General features: G+C 43.9%; 1 protein-coding gene across 1 annotated transcript in view; it reads left to right on the top strand.

Annotated features, from left to right (window-relative positions):
- The window catches only part of LOC145349767 (contactin-associated protein-like 5), an 803770-nt gene that overhangs the window by 646813 nt on the left and 138327 nt on the right, over nucleotides 1-18630 (top strand). The window contains exon 19 of the mRNA XM_080198309.1: nucleotides 743-967. Within this exon, the coding sequence (XP_080054435.1) occupies nucleotides 743-967 (225 nt within the window). The remainder of the gene's footprint in view (nucleotides 1-742; nucleotides 968-18630) is intronic.

Below are 18630 nucleotides of genomic sequence, written 5' to 3'. Positions count from 1 at the left end.
CTTGGGTGAAGAAATATTGACCAGCAGTGAAATTTAAATAACCAACCTTTCCCGATTTTATCCTGGGTGCCAGTTCCTCCTCTGCCTCTGAACACTTTGGAAATTGGGGGTCCTCTTCCTTTTTTGAGACGTTGCTCAGATGGCAGCCACAGCAATGGCTGACAATTCCCAATCCCTTACACCTCCCTCCCCCATCCCGCCTCCAAGCTACTAATTGGGTGGCAGAGTCACCTTAGGATCACTCAGGTCCCAGCCCGATGCAGACACAGACGGTGACCCAGGTCCCTGGAGTTGCCCACCATTGTCCATCCCTAGTTGCTGTTGTTCAGAGGCCAAGTTGAGAGTGAACCACGTTGCTGTGGCTCTGGAGTCACATGTGGGCCAGACCGGGTAAGGATGGCAGATTTCCTTCTCTAAAGGACATTTGTGAATCAGATGGGTTTTTCCGACAATCGACAATGGTTTTATGGTCATCGGTAGATTCTTAATTCCAGATTTTTTAATTGAATTCAAATACCACTATCTGCTGTGGCAGTGACCCAATTCCCCAGGATATTAGCTGAATTTCTGGATTGATGGTCTAACGGTAATGCCAATCGGCCATCACCTCCCCTAACTGGATAGATCCTTCAAAGAGTTGGCATGGTATCAATGGGCTGAATGGCCTTCTAGTCTGCTGGATCTGTGACTGATTATTTTATATCAAACCCTTGCTGACGGCGCTTCCTCTTGTTAATTTCAGAGGTTTCTGCCATCCTGGAAGCCGGGACATCTTTGACATATAACTTCCACGAATCTCATGGGATTGGCAAGAATGTCAGCACCCACCTGTCCGCCATCTACTCCGACATGACGCTGTCGCGGGAGAACATCGAGTTCAGTTTTCGGACTACGCACACTCCCAGCATGCTACTTTACGCCGACTCCTATTATCAGGAACATCTGGCAGTTGTGGTGTGCAGTAATGGTGAGTAAAGAAACATTCCTCAGGATGGTTAATTGGGCCACGCCTATGAAAATATTCAGACTTCTGTTTTAACTTGTGGACATTAACTTGTGGACATAACAGCTGCGAGCACACTCCAACAAAAAGAATCGGGGCTGCACGGTGGCACAGTGGGGGTGGCACAGTGCTTACCGCTGCTGCCTCACAGTGCCAGGGACCCGGGTTCAATGCTGGCCTCTGTCTGTGCGGAATTTGCACATTCTCTCCGTGTCTGCGTGGATTTCTTTTGGGTGCTCCAGTTTCCTCCCACAGTCCAAAGCTGTGTTGGTTAGATTGATTGGCCATGCTAAATTGCCCCCTAGTGTCAGGGGATTAGCAGGGTTAGTACTTGGTGCTACGGGAATAGGGCCTGGGTGGGCTCGTGGTCGGTGCAGACCCGATGGGCTGAATGGCCTCCTTCCACACTGTAGGGATTCTATGAATCATTCATTGACTCTAGAAGTGCCTTAGGATATCCTGAGGAGCCAAAAGTGCTTCTTTAATGCAGGGTCTTGATGACTGTCAGAGATCACATTGCAGGAAAAAGGAGACTGGGTGAGTGAGAATTTTTGTTTGTGCAGTGATGCAAATATGGGAAATGGCAATTACCCAGTAATCTGCAAATTCTATGTCGAACGATCTGCACATGTAAATGAAAAGTGACAAGTCAGTGAATGAGGGCCAATAGGACTTAAAGCTAACTCATAATTCTACCAGTGGGGAAATCCTGTCATGCGGAAAGGATAGGTAGCAAATTATCAGTTACAGACAAAGACAGAGAAAAAAAAAATTAGTCCCAGAACCATCCAAGAGAAAGCAGTCCAATTAATTAGCTCTGCATCCATCACCCTTAAAAAGCATGCACTCTCTCCACCATCGGCACACTGTGGCTATCACGTGTACCATCTACACAATCCAGTCAACTTGATAACACTCAGCATGGTGGCACTGGGTAACACCGCTGCCTCATTGTGCCAGGGACCCAGCTTCAATTCCAGCCTTGGATCACTGGGTGCGTGGAGTCTGCACATTCTCCCCATGTCTGTGTGGGTTTCCTCCGGGCGCTCCAGTTTCCACCCACAAATCCGAAAGATGTGCTGGTTAGGGGTGCATTGGCCATGCTGAATTCCCTCTCAGTATACCCGAACAAGCGCCAGAATGTGGCGGCAAGAGAATTTTCACGGAAACTTCATTGCAGTGTTAATGTAAGCCTACTTGTGACACATAAAACAACTTGAAATTCTAAGCATTCCAAACCACTACCCCTACTAGCCAGAAGTGTCAACAGATCTTTAAATGATCTGTCAAATTTTTCATCCTGCTCGAGAAGATTCCCCTGGCGGGTGGGACCAGAAAATTTACCCCAACATGTTGGAGACACAGAATCATAGAATCCCTACAGTGCAGAACATAGAACATAGAATATTACAGTGCAGTACAGGCCCTTTGGTCCTTGATGTTGCGCTGACCTGTGAAACCAATCTAAAGCCCATCTAACCTACACTAATCCAATATCATCCACATGTTTATCCAATGACCATTTAAATGCTCTTAATGTTGGTGAGTCCACTACTATTGCAGGCAGAGCATTCCACACCCTTACTACTCTCTCAGTAAAGAACCTACCTCTGACATCTGTCCTATGTCTATCGTTTTTGAACGTTTACTACTGGTTTTGGCTACACTCTCTACAGCACCAGTAGCATCTTTTTTTATTGACAGTTAACGTTTTATTTACAGTGAAAACAAAGTAGCTTTCAACAACAGGAGCACAGGCAACAGCTTAATTATACACCATTAACAAAGCCTAGATGAACCAATTTTGTTTTGTTTGTTTCAGTGCACTAATTACATACAGGTATTCTATAGCACGGCTGTTAAAACAAACAGTAAACTGTACTAAACAGCAAGGGTTTGTATTACTGAAAATGGTTGTAATTTGTACAGCACAAGGCAATTATTCAGAATTAAATGTTCCACCTCATACATAGCTACACAGAGAAGAAACCAGTAATTCTGCAAACATGTGGTCTCATTTGCATTCCCATTTTCCTTCCAAAATAATTGAGTACCACCTAAAATTATTTTACAAACAGGTCAAGGCTTATCAATAAAATGTCCTGTCCCTCAAAACTACAAACCTTGTTTAAGATGGTCTCGTTTAATGCAAAATTAAGCTTTTACATAACCTCACCTCTGTGGATAATGGAAGAAGGCCATGTTGTAATAAAAACACTATTCAACCTAATAGTATCGCTGAATGACAAAAGCTCCATTATTGGTATTAGAGATCCCATTAAGAAAACTAAACAAACAAAGCCAGATCTTTATACAGCCTGTACAGAATCAAACTGCTGTAACTTAACAAGTATAATGAAATCATTTACCACAATATAAAACAATGCTATCTGACTATTATTCTGCAGAGTACGTTCTACAGTTTGACCTATAAATACACCAGCTGTTCAGAGTAGCTTCAAAACACAACTGTTTTTGTGCATTGCCAGGTTTTGCAAGAGCTCCTATAATCGCTCTTCACATAATTTTATTTGGGTGGGCTGTTGTATTTTCTTTGTGCTAAAATCATTTGCTCTGGCCTTATTTTAAACAAAATCAGTATCAAGCCTTAAAAAATAGTCCCAAAGTGACTCATTAGGCTACAATGTTCAGTTTTCCCAAAAAAGCAGGAGAGGCTGAACAGTCTTCAGCTTCTGAACACAAGGGTTGCCTAATGGGGGTACCGAGTTTTACGGTGTACAGTGATTTGTTACAAGTGCAGCTCATTGTTGTCCATGGTTCAAATTCTATTTGAAGGAGGGGATTCAGCTCATCGAGTCTGCATCGACCACAATCCCACCCAGGTCCTAGCCCAATAACTCCATGTATTTACCCAGCTAATCCACCTGACACTCAGGGGCAATTTAGCATGGTCAATCCACCTAACTAGCACGTCTTTCGGACTGTGGGAGGAAACCAGAGGAAACCCATGCAGACACGGGAAGAATGTGCAGAATCCTGATGCCCTACACTTTAGGGTTGGTGGATGCGCTGGCTGTGATTCCCAGAATTCATTGGATTCAGAAATGGTTCCCATCACATTGGAAGTTGGCAACTGTCATACTGCCTTTCAGGAAAGGAGGGAGAGGAAAATAAGTGAATTACAGGTCAGTTAGTCTTCATTAGTTATTGAGAAAATACTGGAATTTATTACTAAAGAAATCGTCAACATTGCATGAGGAAAAACAAAGTATAATTAAATCAAGTTAATATGGTTTTACTAAAAGCATATCTTGTTCAACAAATATTTGAGTATGTAACTAGCATGGTAGATAAAGGAGAGCCAGTAGATGTAGTATACTTACATTGCCGAAGGACTTTCCATAAGGTGCCACTAAAGTGGTTAATTGGGAAGATAAGTGTGCATGAAATTGGAGATAATATATTAGCACGGTTAGAGGATTGGTTAGGAGATAGGAAGCAGAGAGTGGGCCTTTTTCAAGTTGACAGGTGATGAATAGTGGAGCACCACTAGGGTAATTGTTGGGACCACAACAATTTACAATCTATATTAATGACATAGATGAGTAGGCAGCTACTGAGTTTTGAAGAATGAGAGGTGATCTTATTGACACCTACAAGATTCTGAAGGGATTTGATCGAGTCAATGCTGAGAGATTGTTTCTGTTGGTTGGGAGGTCTAAAACATGGGGCACAGGATAAGGGGCCAATTATTTATTTATTAGTGTCACAAGTATGCTTATATTAATACTGCAATGAAGTCACTGTGAAATCCCCTAATTGCCACACTCTGGCGCCTGTCTGGGTACACTGAGGGAGAATTTAGCACAGCCAATGCACCTGACCAGCGTGTCTTTTAGGAGGAAACTGGAGCACCCGGACCTGGAGAACCCATGCAGACATGGGGAGAATGCACAAACTCCACACAGACAATGACCCAACCCGGGAATTGAACCCGTGCCCCTGGCACTGTGACACAGCAGTGCTAATCACTGTGCGACTGTGATGAAGGGAGATTTCTTCACTCAAAAGATTGTGGATCTTTGGAATTCTGTACCCCAGAGGGTTGTGATGGAGGTTTAGAAGATTAGGAGCGGCATGGACAGAGTGGATAGTCAGATGCTGTTTCCTAGGATGGAAAAGTCAAGTACGAGGGGGGCATAGGTTTAAGGTGCGTGGGGAAAAGTTTAGAGGAGACGTGCGAGGCAATTCTTTTTACATAGATGGTGGTCAATGTGTGGAATGCGCTGCCCGGGGAGTTGGAAGGAGGTGGTGTGATAGTGGCATTTAAGGGGCAACTAGACGAATATGTGAATGGTATGGGAATGGAGGGTACCGACTCCATAAGTGCATACAAGTTTTAGTTTAGGCAGGCATCCTGATTGACACTGGCTTGGAGGGCCGAAGGGCCTGTTTCTGTGCTGTACTTTTCTTTGTTCTTTGTGAATGCTCCATCGTTGAATGCATTTAAGGCTGGGACAGCGGACTCTTTGGTGCCTTAGGAAGAAAGGGGTGTGGGGAACAGGCAGGGGGAGTTGAAGCCTAAGATCGGCCATGATTGCACTGAATGGCGAAGCATCTCAAAGAGTCTACTTGTCCTCCTATTTCTCGTGTTCTTGTGATTTAAGAAGGCAGCTTATCACTACCTTCTCAAGGACAGTTTGGGATGGGCAATAAATTCTATCCTCGCCAACGATGCCTACAACCCACAAATGAATTTTTAAAAAAGATATTAATGAAAGATGAGGCTGAATTTCAAAATCTGAAAGATGTCAAATTTCAGAAGGAAGAAACAAAATGAAAAACCTCCCAGCAAATAGGGATGAGGCAGTTAATAAAAAATGGCTATATATGACAAGAAGAACCGGGCAGATTGTAAAATCAAAGGGACATTAATACCTGGAGGCAAAGCTACAAGATACTACAGGTAACGGCACCTACCAGAGACAATGATGGATTGGCCTTGATATCTGAGGGAAAGTAAATCAAACAGTGGTCTGAACCCTGGAAAGAAAGTTATAGGCCTGATAGGTAGGGGAAGCTGCAGATTACAAGAGACCAATAAACTACAAACAAGACCTTTTGAACTTAATGAAGTAAAAGGAAGATATAAAGAAGATGGAAACTGAACAGCAACAGCAGTTGGAGGAGGGTGGGGAAAAAAGTGCTGAAAGCAGAGTCAACTAGGGTATACAAAAAAAACGACAGGAGGAGTTAACCAAAACAGGAAATAGATAAATGGGTAGAAATTACACTTCAAAGAAATACAGAAACAGATAAATTTATTAGACATTGTTAACTAATGTTACAAGTAGGCTGACATTAATACTGCAATTAAGTTATTTTGAAAATTCCCTAGTCACCACACTTAGCAAGGCCAATGCATCTAACCAGCATATTTTTTGGACAGTGGGAGGAAACTGGAGCATCCGGAGGGAACCCTCGCAGACACAGAGAGAATGTGCAAACTCTGCTCAGACAGTGATCCAAGCGAGGAATTGAACCTGGGTCTGAGGTAGAGGTGCTAACCACTGGGCCACCACGATTTGCCCAATCTTCATGTTGATTAAAGTTACTTGTGATGACTGTAGTATATTTCTGGCCAATAACGAATATGGAGCAACTTTCTTAAGGGAGATTGGGCAGTATGATGACATCAGTGTTTTCCATGAGACTGATGGTTTGAGAAATGTGCTCACCACCCTTCGTCTCATCATGCACATCATTGGCTTTTTCTGGTTTGCCAACCAACTCATGCATTTGCTTCCAACAGGACACAGGATGGTCATTCTTATTGCTTGAAGACACCCAGTGTATGTGATCTCATTGCTTACTGCATAGTTTTTTGTTGCTGCATCAGCGTTTGTTAGAGTATACGACAGCAGCCAATAGTCATTTCTGCCATGAGCCCTCCAAAGTTGGTGAAAAACGTGGCATATCCTTGATGTATAGAAGTCCACAGTTTTGACATGTCTTGCCAGGTTGGGGTGTGTGATAATTGTGCCAATAATTGTGGTTGTACTTAGGACTTGTAAACTTTGTTGACTTGCGTCCATCGTTGTGTAGCTCTTGGAAGCCATACATTTTGGGCTAATCTAGTGGATCTTTCTGGAATGCTTCCAAGGGAGTGAATGTGATCCATTAGTTCAACAATTCTGTCTGCTAGTGCTGCATTTGAAAAATCACAGTGCATAGTCTTTCCTCTGTAGTTGCTTGTGAAGTGGTCTATGGATTCTGTTGAATGTTTTTGAAATGCTATTTGGTTGGCAAACCAGAAAAAGCCATTGATGTGCATGATGAGATGAAGAGTGGTGAGCACATTTCTCTAATCATCAGTCTCATGGAAAACACTGATGTCTTCATACTGCCCAATCTCCCTTAAGAAAGTTGCTCAATATTCGTTATTGACCAGCAATATACCACAGTCATCACAAGTAACTTTGAGTAACTTAGCACTGCTGCCTCACAGTACCATTGACTCGGGTTTGATTCCCGGCTTGGGTCACTGTCTGTGTGGAGTTTGGATGTTCTCCTCATGCCTGTGTGGGCGTCCTCCAGGTGATCCAGTTTCTTCCCACAGTCCAAAAGATGTGCAGGTTAGGTAGATTGGCCATTCTAAGTTGCCTCTTAGTGTCAGGAGGGCTAGATGGGGTAAATGCATGGAGTTGTGCGGATAAGGCCTGGGTAGGATTGTGATCGGTATGGACTCGATGGGCTGAATGGCCTCCTTCTGCACTGTAGGATTCTGAGATTGTATGAACTCTAGCCTATGAATGCACAAGTTTAACCTGAAATGTCCTTCCAATGTAGTCCATATCTTTTGGGGATCCTTTAGGCGTTCTCCTGTTCATTCAGACATGCTCAAACTGCATACACCGTCATTCCCAATTGTGAGGCGAATTTCTCTGGCTCACTGCTTTGGTTCACACATTCCCGAATCAAGGATCCATAGATCTGTACACTTTAAAAATGTTGAATTTGGATAGTAGGTCAGCTGCTTCCAAATTCAAACTGGTGAATCCTCTGGATATTCTGATGATATCCCTTCGAAATTCCTTCTTCTGCAGTATCCATTGCTGTAGCTGCTTTCGCATGTTTTTCTGAAGCCCTGCCCGAGAAGGTGAGTTGTGGCAGGAATGCACCAGGGAGTAATAATCTCATTGCTTCTTATTCAATTTTTGGTTCAGCAACTTCTGGAACTGTCCATTGTAAGCACAATTTTCTCTAATCTGATTTTTCATACTTTTTTTTGCTGACCCTTCCTTGTTCACGAAAAATCCGGCTCACTTGCCTTTTTAAACAGAGTTAACTTGGTGCGGGTTGATGCGCTGTCCCACCCAAGAAACTGACAGACTATCTGCTGCAATCTCACCATGAGGGATTTGTCCGTTTACCAGCTCTTTGCTTCGGTACGGGCTCAATCTTGAAACTTCAAAGCTTTTCTTCACAATTACCATGCTACGTTCACAACATTTCTCATTGCTTCAACTCTGACCAAAACATCAAGGGCCTTTTCATGCCATGTAGTCAATTCTAATCACCATCACTTTGCATTATCATTATTAAATGCCATGGCTTAATATACTGTGCAAGGCACAAGGCACTAATTGCTCATAAGGGATTGGGTAAACAGATTGTGTGTTCATTTATTAAGACGATGCAGTTGAGAACAGATAGATATAGGTGTACAGCTTCGAGTTAGCAGAGCTGCATGTGTGTGCTTTGCTCAAAGCAAAAGTGAAACTGTGACTCGATTGACTATTATTATTCAACTAGAAAGAGTGCGGAAAAAATTTGCTAAGATGCTACCGGAACTTCATGGTTTGAGCTACAAGGAGAGGCTGGACAGGCGATCTTTTTTTCCTGGAGCGTAGAAGGCTGAGGGGTAATCTTATAGAGGGCTATAAAATAATGAGGGACATAGGTCAGCTAGATAGTCAATATCCTTTCCCAAAGGCAGGGGAGACTAAAACTAGAGAGCATAGGTTAAAGGTGAGAGGGGAGAGATACAAAAGGGTCCAGAGGGGCAATTATTTCACGCAGAGGGTAATGACTGTCTGAAACGAGCTGCCAGAGGCAGTAGTAGGAGAGGGTACAATTTTGCCTTTTAAAAAGCACTTAGACAGTTACGTGGGTAAGATGGGTGTAGAGGGGTATGGGCCAAATGCGGGAAATTGGGACTAGCTTAGTGTTAAAAACTGGGCCGCATGGATAAGTTGGGCCAAAAGGCCTGTTTCCATGTTGTAAACCTTTATGACTCTATGGATGGAATTTCACCAGCACATCCGCCTGAGATTTGTACGATCCCACCCGAGGCCAACAGAAAATGCCATTCTCCGAGTCTTGCCTGCCCCCAAATTGGGGTGGGCACGTTGGTAAAATTCTGGCCTTTGACTCTATGATTACATGACACATTTCCCTTCCAGTGATATCATGCTGATATCTCTTAAAAACATGTTACATCAGAGTTCTTATCTACAACCTGCCTTTCAACATCTCACGTAATTAGATCATAGATCATAGGACCCTACAGTGCAGAAAGAAGCCCTTCAGCCCATTGAGTCTGCACCCAACATAATCCACCCAGGCCCTATGCCCATATCCCTATATACTATACCCACTAATCCCTCTAACCTCAGCTACCCTGGACACTAAGGGGCAATTTCTTAGCATGGCCAATCAACCTAACCTACGCATCTTTGGACTGTGGGAGGAAACCAGAGTACCCGGAGGAAACCCCCACAGACACGAGGAGAATGTGCAAACTCCACACAGACAGTGACCCGAGCCGAGAATCGAACCCAGGGCCCTGGGGCTGTGAAACAGCAGTGCTAACCACTGTGCCACCATGCCACCCCATTGCTTATCCTTAGTGTACAAACTCAATTTGGTCATCATACCATATTCTGCACCCTAGCCTTTCCTTCTTCCCTATTTACTCCATGCATGGCATGTTTTGTCTGTATAACATGCAAGAAACAATCCTTTTTCACTGTAGATCTGTAGATTCACCAATTCGTGTGACAATAATAAATCAAAACAATTCAATAAACCATAAACCAACCCAAACAGCACAATGGGTGTACCTGCACCACAACAGGCGGTTCACCACCACCTTCTCAAAGGCAGTTATGGATGCACACAAAATGCTGATCTTTCCAGATTCCCACATTCCATGAACAAATAAAAGAATATGGGTGGGATTCTCCCCCAAAAATTCTAAGTGTCGAGCTCATGTAAAAACTGTAGGAAACCCCGTTGGATTTTCTCTGCGGGATATTCAAAATGAATCTTCCACACTCTGCCCACTGCAGAGTGCATGAGCGTGAATCTCACGAAAAATCAGTGGGCAGGGCCTACTCCCGCTGGGGAGGCCATGGGAGTAGTGCTGAGCGGGCCACTGCACAATCAGTCAGCGCAGCGATCAGCGCATGCACAATGGCCCACATTGATAGTCTTCCGATTTCTGGCCAGCCCCCATTGACCCCGCATTGCTACCCCTCGACTCCCCCATCCCCTCATCGTTAGCCCCCCCCGTACGTTTCTAGGCCAGCCTCGAATCCCCCTGCTATCCCAATCTCCTCTCCCGCCCAATGTAGGCATCCCTGACCCCAGGTCCACCAGCAACCCTATCTCCCCATCCAATCCCCTGCAGGATGAGCCCCCCCCCTCCCCTCCCCCACCTCAGTGTCCAGCCCCGATCGCTGGCCCCTCTCTCTGTCACTGCTGAATGCAAAGTAGCAGCGGTACCCCTCACCTGACTACCACCACCCCCGCCAGAGATCCTGCGTCATTAGGCCCTTCCCTCTCTAGGTCCACCTCCTTGGCACTGCCAATTTTCCCACTGGGCAGTGGATGGTGTCAGGCTGGTACTGCCAAGCTAGCAATGCCCAAGGAGCATCCACCACTCACCCCCAACCTCCTGGGAGTCGATGCCCCCCCCACCCCCCTTCACTCCAGCGGGGTTGGCCCACCAGCTCCCCCTAAGTGGGGAACTATTGCAAACCCAGCTGGAATGGAATACTCCTGATGGGGCCGGAGAAGTCGCGAGCTGCATTCGCATATGATTAGTGGGTCTCGAGCCTGCTAATCACAGGCTAATTCTACTTGACATAACTTATACAGCTCCACGCCGATTTCTGGCACAGAGCTGTCAGCACCGGAAGTCCAGCCCCCCGGAGAATCACATAGGCCTCCCAGCGGGGAGCCAGCTAAATGGCCTCCGCTTGAGCCTCCCTACCCACTGTGCCACTTTTGCAGTTCAGCCAACTGGGAGAATCGCCCACTACACTTTTCAGTTTGGGTAATGAGCTAATGTAATGATTGGTAATAACATCCCCTGGCTGTGGTTCAGTTCTACTTCCTACTTAGGGGCAGTGAGCCCAAGTCCCAGTATTGGCTTATTACTCTGCTAGATGATGCATACATGCACTAATCCACTGGGGATATTGTTTTCATTTTTTTTACCTTTGCTTGTTGCTTCAGTACTTGGAAATGAAAGTCTCGGAGAGAATTACGTTTACAGCGTAAGGAACACTTGGTGAAGCACCAATTAATTCCTCATGCATTTTGTACTATTTACTGAGAAGAAACTGGAGGGTATACCTGCCGAATGATTTCTGCAATCAAATATATGTTGGTTCTCGCACCTTTGTTGAATGACTGTAAATATTCCAAGGATGTTAAGTGGACTACCCAAATATTTATAGATTGAAATTGTACCCATCCATAATTAATGTGTAGATCTTTGCTGAGATGTGCTGTTTATCAGAGGATATTAGTGTCTGTTCCAGCAGAGACTGGTATTTTTCAAGGAACAGCCCATTGATAAAAATGCCAAGAGTATTCTGCGTCTGGTATCTGAGCAATGGATTAAAACAGACCGGCATTATTTTTCAGCTGAGCTGCTTGGGAACAGTGCAGCTTTTCTTCTTGATTGGATGAGATCAGAAGCTCAGTAATGAAATTTTTTAATTTGTGAAGGAGCTACTGGGCGCTGTGTTGTGGGGAAATTTAAAGGTGTCTTAAATTAGACAGTTCAAAACTCGCAAAGGAAATATCTCACAAGTGCAAAGACATAACAAAATTTATTTAATATACAACATAAGGACAAAGCAAAATAAATGTACAGCCGATTGGAGATTTCCAAAGGTTAAGCAGCGCAGGAAATAAAGCTACTGAACCACTCTAAAAGATCTGAAGTACACAGTCAAATACAAATCAATTATAATTTTTCCTAATCAATAATTCTGCCTTTCATTTGCTTAAAATCAATTTCATTCAACAGTGATACATCAATACAAATCTCTGTCAGGTACCTTGGCCAACCGTATGATATTTAATAGAATGATGATTTCTTATTCCCCCAATTAGTCCAAGTGTCATTTCCCTTCTTGGCTCTAACTAAAGTTTATTTATTAGCCACAACTAAGCTTGCATTAACACTGCAATTAAGTTACTGTGAAATTCGCCCAGTTGCCACACTCCGGCGCCTGTTCGGGTAACACTGAGGGAGAACTTAACATGGCCAATGCACCTAACCAGAACATCTTTTGGACTGTGGGAAGAAACTGGAGCACCCTGAGGAAACCTACACAGACATGGGGAGAACGTGCAAATCCTAAAAGACAGTGACCCAAGCCGGGAATCCAACCAGAATCCCTGGTGCTGTGAGGCAGCAACGCTAACCACTGTGCCACCATGCCGCCCAAAGAATTACATTAGTTAGCACTGCAGCCTCACAGCATCAGGAACACAGGTTCAATTCCTGGCTTGGGTCACTGTCTGTGTGGAGTCTGCACCTTCTCCCCGTGTATGAGTGGGTTTTCTCCGGGTGCTCCGGTTTCCTCCCGCAGTCCGACAGAAGCGCTGGTTAAGTGCATTGTCCATGCCAATTTCTCCCTCAGCGTACCCAAATAGGTGCCAGAGTGTGGTGACATGGGCAGTTTTGCAGGAACTTCATTGCAATGTTAATGTAAGCCTACACTAATAAATAAAGAAAATAAATTAAACTAAACATCCCTGTTGCCTGGTAACGGCAGATGTTAGCACAAGGTCAAAATGGGCGGTCCCACCAACTCACTGCCAGTTTGAATAGACATGTGTTTCTGCATCTAGGGGCATATCTATCCTTGTGTCTGGACAGTGAATGCATCTATTCATAAATGTTGCAGTACACATACCCTCGTAGGAATCCTCCTGATAAAACTGTTGCTGACTAACTGGTTCCCAAACCTATGGCTTTAAACCAATGACATTTCCTGCCATACCTTTCGGTATCTTTGCTTGACTAAAATGAAGAATACATTTAAAATATCAGCAGATATATTTTAAAATTATAATTACTTGTTTTGATTCACTGACTGCAGTCCTATGCAGTCAGGGAATCAGAAAACTTGGGTTCATGTCACACTATCTGCAACCCCCATGACTTGCCTGGGTTTGCAAAATCACACGAACTGTCTGGCTGGAGACAATACACATCTCTTTAACCTGTGCTTAACCCTCTCTCCACTCACATTATCTGCACCTATAAAGACTTAATTACAGATTAAGACTCATATTCCAACCCTTATCTTGTAATTGAGTTTATGTCCATATATGCCCTGTTTGTGAACCAAACACTTCACTTACCTGATGAAGGGGCAGAGCTCCGAAAGCTTGTGCTGTCAAATAAACCTGTTGAACTTTAACCTGGTGTTGTGAGACGACTTACTGTGCCTATCCCTGTCCAACACTGGCAACTCCACACCGTACATTCACATATGTGTAAGCTGTTGTGTTAGCTTGCTGAATAATCATTTAACTCTTTACTAATCCCTTGTCCTCTTAAGATTCACAGATAGAATGCAGTCTTTCTTAGCTGGTCAAGAATCCCTTGCTTCACATAACATGGATTAACCAGCAGGATAGAAGGGAAGGGACAGAAACAGAGGGAGATGAGGAAAGTTGTCCATTAATCCTGTTTATGTGCACCGCATTCCCAGTTATGTAGACAAATTAATCACCCATGTAAACATATGATATAGTTGGGATTATGGAGAACAAAACAAAATTATAGAATCCCTACAGTACAGAAGGAAGCCTTTTGGCCCATTGAGTCTGTACCGACCACAATTCCACCAAGGCTATATTCCTCCGTGACTCCATGTATTTACCCTAGCCAGTCCCCCTGATACTAGGGTCAATTTAGCATGACCAATCAAACTAATCTGCACATCTTTGGACTGTGGGAGGAAACGGAGCACCCGGAGAAAACCCATACAGACACAGGGAGAATGTGCAGACTCCACACAGACAATGTCCCGAGGCAGGAATTGAACCTGGGATCCTGGCGCTGTGGGGCAGCAGCTCTAACCACTGTGCCACCATGCCACCCAATCAAAACTTATATTTATATAGTGCCTTTCACAACCTCAGTACATCCTAAGGCGCTTTCAGCCAATGAAGTACTTTTTAAGTATAATTACTGTATTATTTCAGAAACATGCGATTGAACGTCCCAATGAAGAAGCAGTAATACACAATCGGGATCAAAATTGTGCCAGGCCACAACTTATTTCATTAGTTAGGCAGATAGAGAGAAAATTGAGGGCTGACTTTGCACAGCTGCATAATCGAATCAAAGCATCTTCGAACGTCACAGCACAAAAGAAGGCTATTTGGCCCATTAATTCACCATCAATTCACATGAGTGAATTACCGTCTAATCCCCTGCCTTTTCACCCTACAATCTTTTCTCCTCAGTTGCTTATTTAATTCCCCTTGGAAAGCCATGATTGAACCTGCCTCCACTACACTCTCACTGCATTCAGCTCTTAGCCACTCACTTACTCAAAGAAAATCTCTCCACATGTCACCAATGGTTCTTTTGCCAATTATCTGACATCAATGTAGTCTGGTTTTCAGTCCTTCCTAGAATAGAATCCTATAGCGCACAAGGAGGCCATTCGGCCCATCGAGCCTACACCAGCGGACAATCCCACTCGGGTCCATTTCCCCATAACCCCATGCATTTACCCTAGTAAAGTAAAGTAACGTTTATTTATTAGTCACAAATAAGGATTACATTAACAACTGCAATGAAGTTACTATGAAATTCCCCTAGTCGCCACAGTCTGGCGCCTGTTTGGGTCAATGCACCTAACCAGCGCGTCTTTCAGAATGTGGGAGGAAACCGGAGCACCCGGAGGAAACCTATGCAGACACAGGGAGAAAGTGCAAACTCCGCACAGTCCCCCTGACACTAAAGGGCAATTTTGCATGGCCAATCCACCTGCCCTGCACATCATTCGACTGTGGGAGGAAGCTGGAGCACTGGGAGGAAACCCACGCAGACACGGGACAAACACGCATTCTCCGCACAGACAGTGACACAAGCCTGGAATCAAACCCGAATCCCTGGCTGTGTAACAACTGTGCCACCATGCTGCCCACCCACTCCTCCGTTGGGACTAATCTTTCTAGAACATAGAACATTACAGCACAGTACAGGCCCTTCGGCCCTCGATGTTGCACTGACCAGTGGAACCAATCTAATGACCCTCTAACCTAAACTATTCCAATGTTATCCATATGCCTATCCACTGACCATTTGAATGCCCTTAAAGTTAGCGAGTCCACAATTGCTGCAGGCAGGGCATTCCACGCCCTTACTACCCTCTGAGTAAAGAACCTACCTCTGACATCCGTCCTATAACTACCACCATCTGTATAGACAGATGGTAGTATAACTACCATCTGTCTATACTCAATCCAGATCACTCTTAATTTTGGACCCCTTTATCAAATCTCTGTAAACTATCTCTTTTCCAAGGAAAACAGCCTCAGCTCCACCAAACAATCCACGTAACTGTAACCTCTCATCCCCAGAACTCTTCTTGTCAATCTTTTCTGCACCCTTTCTCCACAATGTCACATCCTTCCTCAATTTGTGCATGACGTGTCTCCAGGGAGAAGTGGGATTGTTTCCCCCAGTGCTTAGTATCTCATGGAGGAGATCAATTTGCTGGAAGTCTCATCTGTGATTGCTGCTGAGTGATCTGGGTGGAAAGGTTTTGAGTGAGGACAGAATGACACTTGTCAGTGGCAACTTGAATAACCTGTTGAAAGGCCCACTCATCACTCTATCCCTGGTCTGTCCAAAGCTAGCTGATCCCAACCAACGCATATTTGACCCATAATACCATAAGACTATAAGATATAAGAGCAAAATTAGGCCATTTGGCCCATCGAGTCTGCTCCACTACTCAATCATGGCTGCTAAGCTTCTCAATCCCATTCTCCCACCTTTTCCCTGTAACCTTTGAATCCCTTACCAATTAAGAACCTATCTATCCCTGTCTTAAATATACTCAATATTTAAATTACTCTTAAATATACTCAGCCTTATATGACCATGAGTTTCATAGATTCACCACCCTCTGGCTGAAGAAATTCTTTTCACCTTGGTTTTAAAGAGTCGCCCCTTTAATCTGAGGTTGTGCCCTCAGATTCCAGTCTCTCCTACTAATGGAAGCATCTTCCCCACGTCCACTCTATCCACGCCTTTCAGTGTTCTGTAAGTTTCAATGAGATCCCCCTCCTCACCCTTTAAACTCCATTGAGTGCAGGTCCAGAGTCTTCAAACGTCAAGCTTTTCATTTCCGGGATCATTCTCATGAACCTTCTCTGGACCCCATGAACTTTCTCTGGACCCTCTCCAGGGTCAGCATATAGATACCAAAATTGCTCACACTATTCCAAATGTGGTCTGACCGAGAGCCTAAGAATGTCTCAGCAGTACATCCAAGGTGGAGGAAAAATCACAAGGTCACAAGCCAAATTTCCCATTGGAGGCACACCACATGTGGATCTGCATCACGCCAGGTTTGGGCTCAGCTGTGTTCCGTTCTACAGTAAGAAGTTTCACAACACCAGGTTAAAGTTCAACAGGTTTATTTGGAATCACGAGCTTTCAGAGCACTGCTCCTTCATCAGGTAATTCCTGATAAAGCCCATGATTCCAAATAAACCTGTTGAACTTTAACTTGCTGTTGTGAGACTTCTTACTATGCCCACTCCAGCCCACCACCAGCATCTCCACATCATGGCTGCCATTCTACAGTGGCATAACCCACTTACAAACTGACCCCTAGCCTTAAGTACTGGTTGGCACTCATTCCACTACACCCTGGAAAGAGTCAACACTTCTAGTTGGCAGCAAGGTGATAAGGAAAGGAATTTAATTTAAAAGAAAATAAAACTGAAGAAAGATAATTGTATATAAAACAGCTCATAGGAGCAGAGATATATTTTTGTCACAATTAGAAGCGAAACTGCAATCATCAATTTAATTAAGTTTGTGCCTTTTGGGGGAAATCTGTCTTTGCCTTAAACAGAAACTCATACAATATTGAGTTCAAGATTGCAATTTAATCTTGTTGAGCTGCAGAAGTGTTAGCCCACTATAAACAAACCATAATGTAATCAATTTGCCAACAAACACAGGACATATAAACCTGTTGTTACAAAGGCAGGAAAAACACTTTCATCTGTCTCACCCGTACATCGAGCTGTAGCTGTCTAATTTTCCCTGGGTGAACCTTGCTTTGCAATATTTACGGTGTGGTAAACATGGAAACAAGGACATCACAGTAACTGAAGTGTTTCAAGAGAAAAGCAATTTTAACACAAAGACCTCTCCCAACTAATGGATAACAATGAACCATGCATTTCTACACACACACACAAATAAGTGCTCAAAATTATGAAAGGTTTTACAAACTTCAATAAAATGTCGCTTCTGTTGGTGTGTGAATGAGTATTGTAGAGGCATAAATTCAGGATTAATACTAGGAGATTTTTAACTTTTTGATTTGATTTGCTTTATTATTGTCACATGTAATAGCATACAGTGAAAAGTATTGTTTATTGTGCGCTACACAGACAAAGCATACCGTTCATAGAGAAGGAAAGCAGAGAGTGCAGAATGTAGTGTTACAGTCATAGCTAGGGTGTAGAGCAAGGTCAAATTAATGCGAGGTAGGTCCATTCAGAAGTCTGACAGCAGCAGGGAAGAAGCTGTTCTTGAGTCGGTTGGTACATGACCTCAGACTAAAAGAAATAATATTTGGAATGCATTATGAGAAATGGCTTGGAAGCCTCGCCAAACACAAGGCTTAAAATTAATTTTGATAAAGATGAATGCCAGTAAAGGGGATTGTGGGGGTGGGGGTGTGGGGAGATCAAAATGGGATTATGGTGCGTATCTGTGATGATGGCACAGGGACAATGAATTAAGGGATTTTCACAGTAACCTCATTGCAATGTCAATGTAAGCCTACTTGTGACACTAAAAATAACCTTAAATTTATATTCGGGAGTTGACCTTTGTTACTTTTGAGGTACTCAGGGTTTTTCTTCAGCTCTTTTCTCATGAGGTTAAGCAGGTAGACTCAAATTCCAATCCACAGAAGGACAACATGGTCTCCTCTTGTTCCATGATTATTTCCCTATTACAGAAATAGCGGCGACATCACTGGACTAGAAATACAAAGGCCTGGGCTAATCGTCTGGGGCACTGCCTCAAAATCCACCCAAGGCAGCTGGTGGAAATAAATCTTGAATTATAAAAGCTAGCCCATGAA

The sequence above is a fragment of the Carcharhinus amblyrhynchos genome, chromosome 11 (assembly GCF_965287045.1).
Source record: "Carcharhinus amblyrhynchos chromosome 11, sCarAmb.v2.hapA, whole genome shotgun sequence".
Classification (NCBI taxonomy): Eukaryota; Metazoa; Chordata; class Chondrichthyes; order Carcharhiniformes; family Carcharhinidae; genus Carcharhinus; species Carcharhinus amblyrhynchos.
The sequence above is the reverse complement of the archived record's forward strand: the minus strand, read 5'-3'. Positions and strand labels throughout refer to the sequence as shown.